The sequence below is a fragment of the Taudactylus pleione genome, unplaced genomic scaffold (assembly GCF_031769625.1).
Source record: "Taudactylus pleione unplaced genomic scaffold, aTauple2 ptg000156l, whole genome shotgun sequence".
NCBI lineage: Eukaryota > Metazoa > Chordata > Amphibia > Anura > Myobatrachidae > Taudactylus > Taudactylus pleione.
In genome coordinates, this window is record NW_028284558.1 from 22172719 (window position 1) to 22191685 (window position 18967).

General features: G+C 42.0%; 1 protein-coding gene across 2 annotated transcripts in view; it reads left to right on the top strand.

Annotated features, from left to right (window-relative positions):
• The window catches only part of ARHGAP15 (Rho GTPase activating protein 15), a 724185-nt gene that overhangs the window by 554742 nt on the left and 150476 nt on the right, over window positions 1-18967 (top strand). For both annotated transcript variants that reach the window (XM_088474917.1, XM_088474916.1), the window contains one exon: window positions 5428-5562. In XM_088474917.1, coding sequence (XP_088331043.1) covers window positions 5428-5562 — 135 coding nt within the window. The remainder of the gene's footprint in view (window positions 1-5427; window positions 5563-18967) is intronic.

Here is an 18967-nt window from a genome sequence, read left to right on the forward strand (position 1 = left end):
GCACAGCATTATTATTATTCTTTATTTATGTGGCACCACAAGGGTTTGGCAGCACCTAACAAAGTACATAAACAATTGAGCAGAGCGAGAGAGCAATGACTTACAGTTCAATACAATGCAGGACAAATACATGGTATATAAACATTGCTGCAACAGTGGTCATAACACTGAAATGAGTAGTACGGTGGCAGAAGTCAAGGGTTAGTTTCCATAGGTAATAGTGAGGGAAGGAAAACCACATGGGGGGAAGAGGGCCCTATTCATGAGAGCTTACATTCTAAAAGGTAGACAGGGGTGTCACAGATGGGGTAGATAGTGAGCATGAGACAGAGTGTTATGATGAGAGATACCAGTGTTATAATGGCCAGTTGCGCTGCACTACTGTTATAATGACCAGCTGCGCTGTACTTCTGTTATCCTGCTCAGCTGCGTTATACTACTTTTATACTTGATAATTGCGCTGTACCACTATTGTACTGGACAGTTATGCTGTACCACTGTTATACTGGACAGTTGTGCTGTACCACTGTTATACTGGACAGTTGTGTTGTACCATTCGCCAGCTACCCATTACAACTGTTATACTGGTCAACTGCACAGGACTGCTGTTATACAGCTGGACAGACGTTGATTATTCTGCATACTGAAGAGAAGTGAAACTGTGTAGCAGTGTGTATACATACTGACAGAGAACAGATACCATATACTGAGTAAAATACTTGAGCGTGAGTATGAGAGATACTGTAGCAAAAGAGATAAATAGACTTAGGCCCGTATTCAATTTGGAGTGAAAAGCCATTTTCGCGTGTTTTTGGCAAAACTTTTTCGTGGGTGATGTAGTTTTTGCCTGTTTTGGTTTTACCAATTCAATTTGAAGGACTTTCTGCCTAGGCGGAAAGTCAATGCAATGTACCAGGTGAAAAAGTTTCGCCTATGAATAGCAGGCGGAAAAAAGTACAAAATTGGGGTTTTGGGGTTTTGGGGTGCAACGTTGTGGGAACCCCCCTGCAGCCTTCAGACAGTCCCCCAAAGGTAAACTGTGTCAAAAAATGTTAAAAAAAACACTTAAGGACCCCCCAAAAAATTACTTTGAAAAAGGGGGCGAAAAAAAAAAGTTAAAAACTAGCGAACTTGACTCTGGGGGGTTCCCCAAGTGTTTTTTTGATTGCAGGTGCTTGTGGCAGGTGAATTTTTCATGGTTTTTACAACTAGACTTTAGCAACTTTTAAATATGCAGACCCCCATTTTCAAGTACCCCACATTTGCTGGGAATATATATTTAAAAAAAAAATACTCCTGAATACTATTCTGCACCACATATTGAAAAACGCTATTTAGCAGCTATTGAGCCCGTTTAAAAACCCCAAATACCATCAGCAAGCCAAATCGGGGGGTATCATATTGAACCCCCATGTCAGAGCATCTTTTGGGGGGTGTCAGACTGATTTCCCCATATCTGACAGTACTTTCCACCTGTTTCAGTTTCGCTGGGTGCCGTTTCACGTACTTTCATATTGAATATGGGGTAAAGCGTGAACGCGCGCGATACTTTTCCGCCTGCCAAACAGGCGAAGTAGGCGGAAAGTATAAGGCTCGGCTCATATTGAATACGGCTCTTACTGTACAAGACTCTGTTCTGCTGCAAGACTGACTGTGCTTGAGACCAATTAAGACACTGATGTGTGTGGAGCACAGTACTATTAACAGTGTCCAAAATGGGTGATTCCTGTACTGCTTAGTGCATTCTGTACAAAATGTGTTTCATGACAACGCCAGTTTAAAACTGGGCGCAGCGATTTAGTTAATGACCCAACTGAACATAAAGCATATCCTTGGCTTTTGCAGACCTCCATTGACCTAGTTCTGTATGAAAAAATATAATTCTCAGTATTTGTTATAATTATAATGCATGAAAGTTACTAGAACAATACTGTAAAATGTGCCTGCCTTAGCAGAATTATACTCAAATGTATACCACCCAACTGTCCCGTTTTTGGCGGGACAGTCACGCTATCCCGCCGTCCCACCATCTGCGAGCTGCAGTGTCCCGTGGTGGGGGTAATTTGGGGAGAGCACCCCCATCACTGCTCTGCTATGCATACACACGAGAAGACAGCCTGAGGACAACCCAGCATCTCCAGGAGCGATGGGCTCGCCCCAGAGTGCTGAAAATAGGGGCATGTTGCGAGGCCATGCCCCTTTACCACTAGGCCACATGCACTTTCGACACGCAGGAATTCAGATGTTCATTATAAGAATGTTGGGAGGTATGCAACTGTATTTAAACTAGTGATGAGCAGTTCGATTCTATTCGGATCTGAAAAAATGCATCTTTTTGGCCATCTGGCTCTCACGTGTTTTGGATAGCCAATAAGATAAATCCAATCTTGTGCTAATTTGGAGAAAAGAACCAAGTAGAACCGAAGCACTCATCTGTAAGTTAAACATTGTTACCAATAAAACAGTGTAGTGCAATTGCAGTCTTGTGAAGTCACACACTTAAATAAACAGTCCCATCTGTACAAATGTAAGTGATAGTTACTATTGAATAGTAGGTTAAGATTGTGACATTTGATGGGGTGGGAAAATTTCAGCTTCAGAAGGGAGGACCTGGGCAGGCAGGGGTCATTCTAATTGTAACAACAAGCCCATATTTTGCAAGACGTGAATGTTTAAATTAGAGAATAGCTGGAGAAGGAGCATTAGGTTGTAGTTTCTTGTTTTTTGGGGGAGAGCCGAGCATTTTCCTACCCATAAAAAGACTTGATTTTAACACATTCTCTGAAGGGGCAGAATTCGGGCCTCATCCTAAACTGTAAGTAAGAAGCAGTTTGCGTCTTCTGGTGCCCTTTCATGGGACAGCGTATTTCAGTGAACAAAAAAACAAAACATTCAAATGCACAAAAGTGACATACAACAGACCAAATATCCCCTTGCTCTTATGACTGATCTTATATATAAAATTCATTGGTCTGTTTGTTTGTCTGTCCAGTTATGCATTCGGACACCCCTGCACCTATTGGGGCAAAACCAATGCAAATTGGTCCAGTTGGATCCTGGCCAGGTTTTAGGGGGGTTAGGGTCCTGGTCGGACCTCCCTTTGGTGTACGCTGGGCAGAACTTTGACACGGGGAGCCTATCCTGAACCTTTCACTGGATGGATTTGGATGAAAACTTCACAGAGGGGTGGCAATTGGTCTGGGATGCCTAACTTAATATATAACTTGAAGATTTAAACCCAGTCAACACCGGGTATTTCAGCTACTGTAAGATATAAGTGAAGCTAAACCAAGCAGTGTTTAAGGAGAAAAGCACAAAGTGGAACGTGTAGTAAGGTGGTACCGATTTTTAATTTCTATGGTTTCCACCATTCACATTTTTAGCTAGATCCACAAACCCACAAATGCAAAATCAGCCATATATGTTCCTGCATTTCGTTCACTGAAATAAAAACATATATAGTAATGTGTTCTTGCTAATGTTTGCCGCCGCGGCACGTATGCCACGAGTTGGGTGCATGTGTCTTGTTCTCTCCCGCAATTCATTGGATTGCATGGTGTGAATGCTGCAGCAGCCTGGTGTACTGTGCAGGGCTGGCTCTAGGGGTGTTCGACCAGTGCGGTCGCACATGAGCATCACCCATAGAAGTCGCACCCTTCCCCAAAATCCCGATTTCAGCGGGACAATACTGTCCCGCTGTTTCACCTGTGGGCCAAAGTGGCCCGCGGGTGGTCAAATCGGGAGGTTGGGGACCCCTACCGCCGCAGCTACGCTACGGTGCTGGACCCCCGGAGTGTGAATGGATGCGCACGCCGCATCCATTCACTAACGGGAGAGCGCTGGGGGAAAGCCCAGCCAGTGAGTTTACGCACAGCCTGACGTTATTTGGAGGCGTGCCATGCGGGCACGCCTCCAAATAACGTCACTTAGGGGTGTGGCCTATGGTAATGAGGCCACACCCCCAAATTCGATCACATTCGCGATTCTAGGGCACTGCGTACCGGGCCGGCACATGGTGCTCAGACCCCTGGAGCTGGCCCTGGTACTGTGGTATCTGCGTGCGCAGCAAATCACATGCCGCTATGTGTACACACGTTTGCCACAACGATGGCAAATACATCTGTATTTGTCTGTAGGCTTCAGTCCAACTCTGCATAACCCGCAATTCCATTGACACACCCTTACTGAGCCTTGAACTCCCTTTATAACTCAGTTCCGCCTCCTCAGTGGAAAAGTGCTTGAAGTGTTTATAAATCTGCATCTCTTGTACTTACATATGCTACTAACCATGCACAGTGCGAAGAAATGCAAGATATGCTCTACAAACAGACACACATCCAATACAGCATGGGTTCTTAATTCCTATTTTCCCTATTTATCTAAATACCTCTAATATTTTTTAAAAGCCCTCCAGTACAGTTTGGAATCACTTCTACACAAACTAATTAAATGAAATGTTTATTTTTCTCGTGTAACACACACTTTTCAAAAAGTTGTCACCGAGTAGTGAGGTGCTGCTCTATGTAATTACCGTATGTTTGATGTTTCAGCAAATATACCCTGATAACACTAAGCAATGGAGGATAATTATTTCATTCCTCCTAATTAAATATTGCATTTAAGTTCTCCGTTTCAAGTTTGTAAAGATTCTCTATTCAGGTTAGCTTCAAACGAATGCTCTCCTTAGTGGAAATACAGGGATTTCTGGAACAAGAGTATTTTTGTGTCTGGCACGTTATCATCCCTGACAGATTTACACAGCCTAGGTAGACCAACAGGGGCCTGCCTAATATTGTTCCTCACGTAGCCTACCTTGCTGAGTTGAAAACAGAACATTATTGAAATCATTAAAAAGAGTATTCATCACCTCGCTCTGTGTATATTCCTAGTTGATATTGCTGTCAGCCACAAACAAATGTGACAATGCTTACCTATAATTCCCTAGCACATTGCATGGCCAGCATATGTAAAGTAATAGCTTATTTTCTATTGCCATGCTTAGCATATGTCTCCTGTTGGCTCTGTTAGGCCTTTAGGTCGGTCCCTTGAGCTGCTCATCATTGCCAATTCTTAGCCCCTCTGCCTAGCAAAACCAAATAGCTTTGAATCATGTTGAGCTGTAATTCTAATTTCTATGCTGATGCATTATGGGAATAAATGTATCTGACATGTTATGTCAATGCCACGTCTCTTTGTATCTCCTGTTTTTTTGTTAGCTGCATTCCTACAGATGGTATTCCATTGAAAACGCTCCTTTCCTGGAGTTTAAAAAAAAACAAAAAAAAAAACAAGCACATCACCAAACCTCTAGGTGCAGAAGGCTGTTAACGGTTGCTGATGATAGTAGGGAAACATTAACATAATAATTAGTGTCTTGTAATTGTTTCATTAAAACCAGTTGTTCCATTTCTCCTCGTGTTTTCCCAGAAGAGAAGCTGAATTTGGACGACAGCCAGTGGGAGGACATACATGTTGTCACTGGAGCACTCAAGATGTTTTTCCGAGAGCTGCCGGAGCCGCTGTTCCCGCTTAGCTTCTTTGAGCAGTTTGTGGAAGCAATAAGTAAGTGTATTTGTTTTTTAAGTGCACAAAATGGAAGTGAAATAAACCTGCGGGTGAGAAAAGAAAAACAAACAACTAGCCTGCTATTTATTCCGCCCCAAAGATTGTGTGCCAGTGGTAATATTGCAGTTTTCATACAGAAGCAGACAAAAGGGTAAAACATTTGATATGTTACATTAAATAATTTTACAGCAATAATGACTTTTCTCTTTATAAACAATTGCTATACAGGAAAAAAAATAGTTACAGAGTTGCACTTGCGTCTGCTGTGGTGAGATAAAAGGAGACAAAATGTGAGATGTAAGTCAGGAATATGTCGCATAAGCTATTTGCGTAGTGGAGGGTGGGTACTGTTCACAAAATAAGACTTAGAAAGAGATGACCTGTTGCAATTGATGAATAATTTCACTTTCAGTAGTAAATCGCTTAGCAGCTCGTATGGATACAAACTGGCTTCAACATTATTGGTTACATACATAGAGAAAGCAGTTAGCATTACATGTTTATAAAGATAAGTATATAACACATACAAAATCTTAAATCTAACTTATTTAACTCATTTATGATTTAAACTCAATTAACTATGGAGGTTGGTCTTTAACCATAACCATTTAACTGCCCTCAGTTACTACTTGTATTCTTGAGACATTAACTTTATCGTCTTGGAACATTGGGCCTGATTCAGACCCGGTCACAAGTGCTGAGCGCTCGCAACCATGTCGATGGTGGCCCAGAACGCATGCGCACGACGGAGCCGGCTCCGTCGTGCGCTTGCGCGAGAAGCAGATAGCGACGGGCAATGCGTCGCTCCGGGTCTCGCACCAAAGGGGGCATGCTGTTGATGTTGAGTGGCAGCATGCCCCCTTTGGTGGACGAGCCGGTGGTTGGCTGCCCAAACAGAGGCGTTCCCATGTAAACGCCTACCGTTTGGGGCCGGCCCCACTGACATCACAAGTGAGGTCAGTGGAGAGATTCCGGCTCTGTTAGAGCCGAAATCTCTTTGGGGCTTGCGGCAACGAGACCCTACCACAAGGGTCTCGTCGCAAGCCCGATGGTCGCGATGGTCTTGACCATCACAACCATCTTCCTGGCCGCTCGCTATAGCTGTGGGTGGTCACCCACAGCTATGCGAGCGGCCAGGAGGCCGTTCTAAAAAAAAAAGACCGGCCCTGATTCAGAGCGATCGCTCTGTCAGAGCAACCGGTTCTGAATCAGGGCCTTCGCTCTCAGTTGAACTTCTTCTATTACCACCATTTTATCCAGACTTTTCCCTTGATGGCTCTCTACCCTGTTTGGTTTATGTGTGTTACCAAAGGCTAATCCATATAAAAATAAAATCATCTGTGACCCCAGTACAGCATATAGGAAATGTTCCTGGACTGCACACCCTGAATATATATAATGGGAGGTGCTACCTGAGGAGTCTAATTGCAGGCACAGAAACAGACAAATCTCAGGTGCTCCAAATTACTGATAAAATATAAATGCAATAAAAATTTTGCAATCAATAGAGGTTTTTGGCATAACCATAGCCAAGGTTATGGGCCTACCCACCATATCCAGGTAACCTCTTTAGGGTAGGTCCCTAACATACTAGGGTTCAAATCCAGAGTGCAGGACACCCCAAAACTGGCCCAGCTAAGCCGCCCCAGGGCACTGCCATAGTAAGAAAAGTGCAGTGTAAAAGAGATAGTTAAGAGCAGCCACAGCTGCATATAAAGAATGAAAATAAAAAAGTGAAGTACATGTATATTCAACAAACAGTGAAGGGTTAAAATGTGTTGTAAAAGAAAAATGTGTTATAATGTGGTGCCCTGAAACAGATCAACCAAAGCAATCCAGAGGGACCCACACCCCAAAAATGAACCAAAGTTGCACTACAGTATATAACTTGTAGGACTTACCTATAATTGAGCCTAATACTAATGTGCATTTACATTACCAGACTCCATGCTTTTAAACCAATAAGGAAGGGGTGCCCAGTACAGCAAGCAGATTAATATCCAAGCACTCTGCTATAGACCAGTTGCTCCCCCACTCCATCCTGAATCCCAAAACATCATATAACCAAACCCAGCTCCATCAGATGCATCCTAGTCACTGTTAGCAGGGCAGACATTTCTCAATTTCCAACTCAATCTGTTTAACCGCCATGTGCTTATGAGCCACAGATTTTGCCTTCAGCCTGTTACTTTTATCCTGGTCTGGTGTAGTTTTATGAGATTGGGCATACTCCCACCATCTGCTCGCTACCATCTCCAATCATACTGTAACACTATAATATTGGGAAACTACACTCAAAACCTTAGCAGGAACCTCATAGAGATTACTCCCAATTTCTTTCCACAATGCAAGCACATCAGATGCACTATGCTAATTCCACTTCAAATCAGAATTAATAACCACCTTATTGTCACCTCAGCTCTTGGCAATCTCAGCTGCCTCCCGTCTGGTCTGACCACAGGCCGACGTGCCACCCAGAATACATAGGAGTCCCCTACAATCCACACTAGGCACTGATCTGGGTGTGAAACAAAATAAACAAGCATAGAATAGCAGCAAGTAACGGTATGTAGTCAGAATGCTGACATAGACATAATGTCAGTCACAATGTCAACATTACAGGGTTAGGTTTAGGGTTATTGTTAGGTTAGGCTTAAGGTTAGGGCTCTAACAGTAGAAAAACGTTATGTCAATATGCACAATGTCGACATTATGACCATGTTGACATAGAACGTTGGGGCAGTTTTATGGACAGTTTGGAAAATGTGGGATTTACTAAAAGCTTAGCAGCACTTACCAGCCAGACCATTTAAGTAAAATGGTAGGTACAATACTTCAGATGGAATCAGTATGTATTAATATTCAAATCCCGACGCTGGAAGCCCAGCAGGGATGAAGATTCCGACAGCGGATTTAGGTAAGTAATGCTAACCCTACCCCCACCCCTAACCCTCCCTTAGGGATGCCTAACCCTAACATCCCCCCTAGTGCCTTACCCTAACCCTCCGCTAAGTGCCTAACCTAACCCCCCTGTCCTTGCAGCCTAAACCTGTCTCCTGGGGGGGTGTCTAACCCTAAACTCCCCCCTGGACTGCCTAACCCTAACCCCCCATTTCCCTAGCCTAACCCTCCCAGGGGGATGCCTAACCCTGAAACCTAACCCTTCCCCCCGCGGCTGTCCGCGCCCAGTGCCCGGCTTACCTTCGATCGGTATGCCGGGCGTTGGGCTTCCGGCGTAGGTCTAATGACAGATGTCGGGATTTCAATGCCTGTCATTAGTGCCCTGCCAGGATTTGGCAGTCGGGAAGCCGGCGGTCGGCATTTCGATCGTCGGTTTCCTGACTGCATCCCCTTTAGACATGGTACTGATAGGTGCTCTAGCTCAAACCGCATACTGAGCCTGATTCAGATTTGGGAATATAGTAAGAAAAAGCAAGTAACTGTGCACCTTGGTAAAACCATGCTGCACTGCAGGTGGGGCAGATGTAACGTGCAGGGAGAGATAGATTTGGGAGGGGTGTGTCCAAACTGAAATCTAAATTTCTATGTAAAAATAAAGCTGTCCAACATTTTTTTTTTCAAATGTATATTTTATTGACTCAAAAACAGTTTTAAAGCAGAATCAATATAAAACATAATAACAATTACATAAGGACAAATAAAAAGTATGAGTGTATCCAGTGAATTTATCACAGTTAACAAGTGACAAAACGAAATATTAATAAAGCAACACACTCTGTACAAAAAATTGCTAATTGAAAAAAATAAAAATCAGAGAATAAAGCATAAAAACAATAGCAACAGTAGTGCCGTGCGGACTAGGAAACCCCCTGCATTGATATAGGAGGGTCATTATCTATGAGGCGTAATGAGTACCATGAAATAGATGAAAAGCATTGGCTGAGTAACCATTGAGTCTGCAACGGGAGTATATTTATATAGCTTCCCAAACATCAAAAACTTTAGATACTTTAGATTGTTTAGCCAGAGAGGCCACAACCAAATCCATAAAGTAGTTTTTCCTAAAACAGAGAGAAATGAGGCATCCCCGGATGAATCCATACTTGCAGTATAGTCTTTTTAGCAGCCACACTCAGAGCTAACAAGAGCTTTTTACTCCCAGGAGACACCCTCTGACCCTCAGGCAGAATCCCTAGCATAGCCCATTCAGGAGTGAAAGGAACAAAATTTACCAAATGCTGCAGAGCAAACCAGCGAATCCGGAGCCAAAAAGCTCTAACCAGAGGGCAGGACCATAGACAATGGTATAACTCTGCATTATCTTCCCCACAACTAGGACAACTATGGGACTGAGAAGAACCCATTAAAATGCCCCAATGTGCGCTAATATATGTCCTATGGAAGACATTTAAAAATAACTCTCTATAAGAGCTCATGGGGAGGAGACGACAGGAGTCATCAAGGGCCTTAAGCAACTGGTCAATTGTTAGATTCGGGAAACGATGTATCCGCTGGGTTAAGCTGGACTGAAGTTTAGTATAATCTAATGCGTAGAAAATAATAGTGAAGGGAAATAGCTTTATAACTACAGTAGGTGTGGGATAAGCTGTCCAACATTTATGGGTTACATGCAAAAGCGGCCAGTATTTTATTTGCACACCTTGCATTGCAGCATGGTTTGTCCAGTTACATGCTCTATCTTACTCTACTCCCAACACTGAAGCAGGCCCACTGTTTGATCTATCTTTCTAACAGCAGAAGAAATCTGTATTTTTTTCTGCAGAAAATGTACTAAAATGCAGATTGTTTTTGAATTATGATTCCCAATCCCATAGAAGAAAATTCTATTTGCAATTATGAGAACCTAATACTAGTAACATGGAATAAGTAAATGGAGGTGGAACCTTAACAGATCGGGGAATGGTCCCGATTTCTGCATTGGACATGTTGAGCGATAAACGGTAAAGAATATATTTCTATTTCTTTATAGAGTAGGTCATCCCTGATTTAGCTTAAATTAGGCACAATATGCAAGTTATTAATTGCATATAGCCATATAGATATATTCCGTAGGGTGTAGAAATATAACAAAACCTTTTTGGAAACTATGGAAAGAAGAAAAGTTTGATTAAGGTCATTTCATTTCAACAATTTACCTGTGTTATTTAAAACCTCTTATTTCTACATATTTTCAACATCTGACTTACATTTGAAAAATTTTATATTCCTGCTTTGGCAGAAAATGTTCAAATACTTATTTATCAAAAATATTTGTGGTTATTTTTTTTCCGTCTTGTTCAGTAATTGAAGTGTCAGATTTAAATGTTATATACAGTACAAGCTGAGGCCTATTGAGACAGCAATGTATTGTGAAAATAACAAATAAGTTAATTTGAAAACACGATGAGTCAGAGAGATGATGTCACGAGATCGGTGTCAGTTTAATACACTGATTTTACTTTTTGTCATTGTCTGTTTATTCTTACAAATACTCCAGTCTGAAATATCATTCTTTATACTTTTAATGGTTGTGCCAACTGAGAAATGCCTATGTAATATATACTTCTCTGCCTAAGCATTGCCAGCGATGTTGGGGTTTGGCTGTGCGAATGAGTAGTTCTCTTTCAGGTTTGGCTCCTATCTGGCCTGAATGGGTGAAGTAAATCTATATTCAAAATTTAATAATAACTTTAATAACTGCAATTTCAACTGTGTATACCTAAGATTGTATCCACTAATTCTCTTATGGCGTTAATATCTTAGCTAGTTTTTCTACAGGGAAGTTTCAAGTAATTCCACCTTACACATTTCATTCAGATTTTCTTGATACTATTTTGCTGCCGCTTGATCTAAAATAGCGCTCATCTTTTACTAACTTAACATAAAACATTTGTCTTCTCCAATATACTGCCAAAGATAAATCACAAGCTTTAACCCACACAGGCCGATTGTAATTATTATTGCTGAATGGGAGTCTGGGAGAATATTGGCTTTGATTATTTAGCATCAGTCGAAATATTGAGGTGGTATTTTTTATGTTTTTTTTTGGGGGGGGGGGAGACTCCTAAAACCTACTGTACGTACCAAAGCAGCAATAGAAGCTGATTTGTTAAAAAAAAAGGTGCACTGATGATCCAAGGCATTTTTCACAACTATGAACAAACTTTTACCTAATACATTTTTTGAGATGTAGGCGGCATCTCAACGATCAGGATACCGGCATTAAAATCCCAACAGCAGTCTGAATCTCGGCTCCAGAATACCGACCGCTGACATTCTGATGGTGAGTATTAGGGTTAGGTTTAGGATTAGGGGTTAGACTGCAGGTGGAGAGGGTTAGGGTTAGGCTGGGGGGGAGAAGGGTTAGGCTGCGGGAGGGGAGGGTTAGGCACCAGGGGGATGGTTAGCATTAGGCTGCAGGTGGAGAGGGTTAGGGTTAGGAGGGTGGAAAGCTTATGGTTAGGCTGTGGGAAAGGTGGGTTAGAGGAGGGTTAGAGTAAGGGTTAGGGAATTGGTATGAAATACCGTCAGCCGCATGGCCGGCGCTTCGATTCCCGTCAGCGGCAGCCCGACAGAAGCAGAGTGCGACGCAGCGGAAGCCCGACAGCGCTGGAAATCCCGATCGTGGATAGGTAAGTATCCACTAACCTAACCTAACCCCCCTAACCCTAACCCTCCTTAGGGGTGCCTAACCCTAACTTCCCCCCCAAGTGCCTAACCCTAATCCCCCCTCTAAGTGCCTAACCCTAACCACCCCCTTCCCCGTTGCCTAAACCTAAGTCCCCCGGGGGGGTGCCTAACCCTAAGTCCCCCCCGGGGGTGCCTAACCCTAACCCTCCCTCCCCCTAGCCTAACCCTAACCCTCCCGGGGGGGTGCCTAACCCTAAGTCCCCCCCGGGAGCCCTAAACCAAACCCTCACCCCCGCGGCTGTCTGCTCGCGGCGCCCGGCATCACTTCGATCGTGATGCCGGGCGCCGGTCTCCCAGCGTCGGGGAAATGCGGGCGTCTATATCTAGACGCCCGGCATTTCACCCTTGCCGGGATAAGACAGTCGGGAAGCCGGCTGCCGGTATTTAGGCAGTCGGCTTCCCGATTGCCTCCCAGGGTTAGAGTTACTTTCCAAAATCTGTTGGGATGCTGACTGTCGGGGTGCCGATGTCAATATTCTGACCGTCAGGATCCTGAGCGCTGCGATCCCACAAACAACCCCATTTTTTATGCAATAATGGTGAATCTCTGCAATAGCGTTAGAGACACTGGTCCAATAGTGGATCTTACCTAGGGGCTGCAGTTCCAGCCTCCCCAGTAAAATCCATCACCATAGAGACTGCCTAGAAATTGCAGTGGCTTCAAATTGGAAGCGATCATTTCTAATCACAGCCGAGGTGTTTTCTCCCCCTAGGACTGCCAGTCCAGCCTGCAATAGCGGAGATCTTTTCCCATGGGAAGCCACTCCCTGCTATATACAACAGCCCTCACTAGCTTCTAGGATCGGCAGCCAATGCAGTCCCTAGAAGCCAGCTAGTTTGCTAAATTGTGCGCATGCGCTGGATTGCGATTCTATGTATGCGCACAATTACAGACCTCTGGGACAGACAGGTAAGGAGACCCACTGCACTGGTCTATGGCAAGTCTGATTGAAGCAGAAGTGGTGGCTTATGGGGGACTATTAGGTCAAACTAAAGGTTATTTATACAAGTGCTAATAATACGGTCAGCAAGAAGTTTCTATTTACACAAATCCGCCTATTTGACTGCCTCACACATAGCCATGGCAGACACATAGCAGTTAGCAAGAGGCAAGTACATTTTGTGAAACAAATCTGTTGAAGAACTGTATTCAGTCTTCATCCATGATGCAGGCTTAATTATCAATCAATATTTTTCAATAAACGTTATAATATTCACTGAAACACTGAACGTGCTGGAAACACTGAATTTTTCAGCATACTGAAAGACAATTTTTTTACTAATTAACTAAAAATGATGACATAAATGTACCAAGGATGCTACTATAAAAATCACTCACAGAAGTTATATAAAATATGTAGACTAATGCAGAAAAAAAGCAAAACACTAAACCTGCAATTTCTCGTGTGATTTCTTTTTTTTTTTTTTTCCTATCCTAAATTTTCTTGCAGATGCTTGGCCTGTCTCCTAACTCATGCTAATTATATTCATAATTAAATGTTAAACAAGACTTGACTGAAGCCAACTGGCTTGCACAGGTGTCTTTGTGTATGAATGGCTTACTGCATATACAATAAATCTTTGCACCCCAATGGGCCCTCACGATGGAGCCACTGAAGGTGAAAGCCCAGTGTTGAGAGACAAATAGATTGTAAAGGTTGTTTAACAAAAAGTGGCTGACTGAAGAACAAACAAGGATGCTCTGATATAAGCTGTATATTTGTTACCATAGTTGCTGCAGCAATTTGGTTAAAATTACAGTACAAGGTCATGTCATTAATGAACAATCACATATTTGGAAGCAGAATTAATATAGCAGAAATTAAAATGAATTCTCCACTTGGCTCACAGTGACCGACATTCCTTTTATAATAATCACTGGAACTCCAAAATATCATTTGTCCCCATATGAAGAAGAGCCAATAGTTTTGTTTTCAATTGATCCACCAAAATTTTTATTGCTCTTTCAAGTAGAAAAAAAGGATTTTTAGACTTTAATTTCATTTTCACATATGACATGGGAAGCAGGTTTCTGCGGAAAAAAAAGTTTCCGATAGCAGCAATATGGCGCTGTACAATGTTCAAACACAGCAATAAAACATTTAGTATCAATTTAGTTTAGAACAGTAATTGTGAACATTAGTTTTCACATTGTACAGTGCCATATACCCCCTATTTGTGACTTTTTACACTAAAATCATTAATTTCTATCAATGCACTTTGGTATGCAAATTAATTTGTTACAGTACACTCAAAATTGCTAAATATCAGAACTTTTTAGAGTTGTAGCATTATTTTGCTTATATCTATGACTGTTGTTTTACTGTATGAAGCCCCAGAAAATGTGTTTGAGATGATCCAGCCAAAGTATGGTTTACTTTAAATATCACAAACTACATTGAATTTCACTTGTATAAAAAAAATCATAACCCCCCCCCAAGCAAAATCAATACCCTGGCCACAACAAGGACTATACTTTGAAAATTGTTCGGCTGAGAAGCAGATATATATATATAGTCACACTTATTGGCAGTCCCCCATGTGCAATGCACTGTGTAAACTAGTAACAGTCAACTACAATACATGACGTACTCTCACAGGCATCCAGCCCCATTCTGAAAAATAAATACAGGTGCTCTTATTGAACCACCTAGGCTGTGGGGGCTGTTATTACCAAGACTGGGTCACCTGGAGTTTCAGTTATGCCACCTAAGAAGTGCCAGTATACATCTCCACAACATTTCCAGTCCAACTTACCAAAGAAAATTGAAACTAAAAACATATAAACAATTTTCAGATAAAGCTTCCTTGAAAAAAACATTTTATTACAATTATTATATAAATGTCCTCTTTCTAATCAATTGTAGGCCGAATGGAAAATTAGCGTAAAACTAAAAACCTGAAAAACCCCCATTAATCACAAGTGGCCTGTATAGTGAAGAAAAGTCATTTTCAATTATATCTGTTTAGACTATGATGAATCAAGGAAAAACAAAAAAAATGGTTATTTAATAATACAGTGGTTAGTAATGATATGAGGGTTACATTATTCAAATTACTTTTCTATTAAAAGTGTGTGTGTGTGTGTTTTAAGTTTTTCTTCTTCTTTACTCTTTGGTTACTTACTTTTGGTTCTTATAGACCCATGTGTATATTTCTCATCAGAAGGGATTTCTTCTTCAATCATATAGGTATTATAAATGTGTCAAACACTCTCTACTCCAGGTGTGCCAAACATTTTTAGGACACCTATGGAGTAGCATCTCTGGTGCTCTGATGTTGCACATGTGTAGCAAATTGGGGTATATTTGCCAAGTACTGGGGAGGGGGGTGCAACACTTCAAAATTTGAAAATGTTCACTGTGTAAATTTTATATGAAACTTTTTGGTTTCTTGTAAACTTGTATTTTTTAACTTAGTGGCATGTGAGCACTTTTTACCATAGAGCTTTTCCAGTTTCAGAAGCATTCATGACTACTTTTTATAGCTTTTTTATTGTAGTTGAAAAAGCGCAGCACTTTTATAGCTCACAGCTTGTAATGAGCTCTTAAAAGGCTCTGTGTGGCAGGTCTTGAAGAGATATATGGATTTCAATTAAAGAGCGCTTTTATTGAGTGCTTTAAACACTTACTGATGTCTGAGTTTTAAAAAAGCACTCTCCATATTACTCATATAAATTAATGGTTTCAGTTGTGCCGCTACCACACCATCATGTTTGGTCCACTCTGGTCACGTCTTTGTATCATTGGCCCTGATTCAGAGCCGGACGCTCTGACAGAGTGCTCGCTCTGAATCAGGGCCGTCCTTCTAGATTTTTAGAGCGGCCTCCTGGCCGCTCGTATAGCTGTGGGTGACCACCCACAGCTATAGCAAGCGGCCAGGAAGATGGTCGCGATGGTCAAGACCATCATGACCATCGGGCTTGCGACGAGACCCTTGTGGTAGGGTCTCGTTGCCGCAAGCCCTGGAGCCAAAAGCACTCCCACTGACACCATTTGTGATGTCAGTGGGGCCCGACCCAGACGGTAGGCGCTCCCATGGGAACGCCTCTGTTTGGGCAGCCACGCCCCCGGCACGCCCACCAAAGGGGGCGTGCTGTCACTCAACATCGACAGCACGCCCCCTTTGGTACGAGACCCGGAGTGATGGTTTGCCCGTCGCTATCCGGATCTCGCGCATGCTCACGAAGGAGCCGGCTCCGTCGTGCACATGTGCACTGGGCCACCATCGACCCGCTTGCAAACGCTCAGTGCTCTTGAGCGGGTCTGAATCAGGCCCATTGTTCAATGCTTACTTTTTACGTAGAGACATTTGCCCCAGCTTCATATAACATAAAGTCGTTAGCAAACACAAACATTCTTTATCTGACTATATTACAGACATGACCTATGTGATATATTTAGGGGCCAGGCCAGAATTTGCGGAAAGGCCACCCAGACATGAACGCATGGTGGCCGATGTGCACTTTGGCATTGTTTACACTTTAATGTTTTTTGTTTTTTATTTCATTTTTATATTAAGAGTTTACTTTTAGCATATTACAAACTAGACTGAGATACTGTAGGGCTGAATAGTGCTTCCTCAGGGCCATGCTAATAGGGGAACCACCGATGCTGCTGCCAAGGCCAGTACCAAGGGGGTGGCATGGCTAATGTTCCACCCATACCTTCTCCCTTCCAAGTCCCAACAGCTCTCTGCTGGAAGGGGAGGCTCCAAAAAATTCTCGTACAGGGCGCTTCTCCACCTGGCGCCGGCCCTTGGCTCCTATGCAGTGTGCACTACACATGTGCTTAAGATGGTGTCTGTATGCTACTCTTTGTGTCTCTAAGAGCTTGTATGTCTGGGTCTGTGGGGGACTGGGCCCATAACCAGCTGGAAATTATGTGTGTGCAGGTGTTGATATAGCAGAGAACCATACTTTGGCCGGATCATGTCAAACATGTTTTCTGGGGCTTCATTCATTGATTGTTCATTAATATATTATGCCCAGCTTGTAGGATGGCTGGAGAGGTGTCCGGTGGCCTAGGGATGACATCCACGCTAACCCAGCTTCCTCTTCTTTGAAGTGCATGTTAGGTTATGACCTTACAACATTGACAGTGAAGAGGAGTGTTTTGTCTGACAGGACTCACGAGCAATTAAATTAAGGAAAAAGGGTTGGGAGACACCTCTGCACAAGGCTTAGTTCTAAAGAAATTATTGTATATAGTGGCCCCAAATTGTATAGATTTTAATAAATATATGTGGGGGTGCTACCATGGACAGTAAGTAAAAGTATACAGGAAAAAAGAAGAGGAAAGTACTGTCTCTTTGCTGGTGCACAAATGAAATAAAATATAACTTTTGTTCAATAGTTGCCTTATTGATGAAGTATCAGATAAATGCTTGACATGCGCCCTCTATAGGGATAGTGTTGTAATATAAAATGCAATGCATGGCATCCTCTTGGGGGTAGGTTGTCTATATATATATATATATATATATATATATATATATGGTATTGGATCCCATATATTACAGTGACAACAACACCCCTGATAGGAGTAAAGTGTCTATGGTTATAAAATTCTGTTACATGGGAACATGCATTTCAGTTATTACCAAAATATTTGCCTCCTTTTGGGATTTAATATATTCAATCCTAATAACAACTGTAGTGCCCTCTGTCAAAGTAGATAAGCTATTTGCTAACAGAGTGGAGCGAGCATTAATAGGTATGTTGCCTTAAATGGTATGCTGCATGTTGACCTATATCTAATGATAGCGCCCCCTATAGGAAAACATAAACAATTTATTGGGTGCAGCTAATAATTAGTTTCCACATTAATTATTCAGGCTGATGCTGCCACGTTCACAGTGTAATCAATCAGACAGTACATATTTCTCATTTTCATGTTTAGATAATAGATGTATACTAATGCGGATATTAATTGCTGTTCAGTAAGTCACAACATGGACAATATCAGACAATGTGGCCGTACGCGCCACATGCCAGTGAGTCACAACATAGAAAGTAACAATGTGGCTGTACACGCCACACGCCGACGTACGTTTCACCAACACAATGGTTTTGTCAAGGCCACTGGTTTTGTCAATGGTTTTGTCAAGACCTAATATTACAACACTATCCCTATAGAGGGCACAGTTGAGAATTTCAGTGGATGACAATCAATTTATCAGAGACTTTTCTATCTATATATGGTGCTTTTCCTCTGGTATTATTTTGGAAAATCAGTGCTTAATTCATCAAGGATGCTGTGAAAGACAGCTCCTCTAACACAGGATGCTGTTTATTGTAATACATATGACCTTAATTACAGATATGTTATCCCTATAGGGGGCGCTGTGAACCCTATAATATATGGGACTGAATATAAATCATAGCAACAGACACTCTCCTTCAATAGAGGATGCTGTGCTCATTACTGGATCCTCCCACTAAAGGGTGCTATGCTTGTTACTAAATTTATAAGATGCACAATGGATACAATCTGAGTACTATGTACACGTGGAATATGTCAGTATGATAAGATAAATAGATTAGTGTGGACTTAATAATTTATAGTGATTTACTGTCAATTACTTGAGACAACCAGTGATATATTATTGATATTTGATATCATCAATTAATTAAAAACACAACTCATAAAGGATATAAGAAACATATATATTTTTATTAATCTAATATTAATTGTCAAGCATTTATCTGATACTTCATCAATAAGGCAATTTTAAAATCTTTTTAATAATT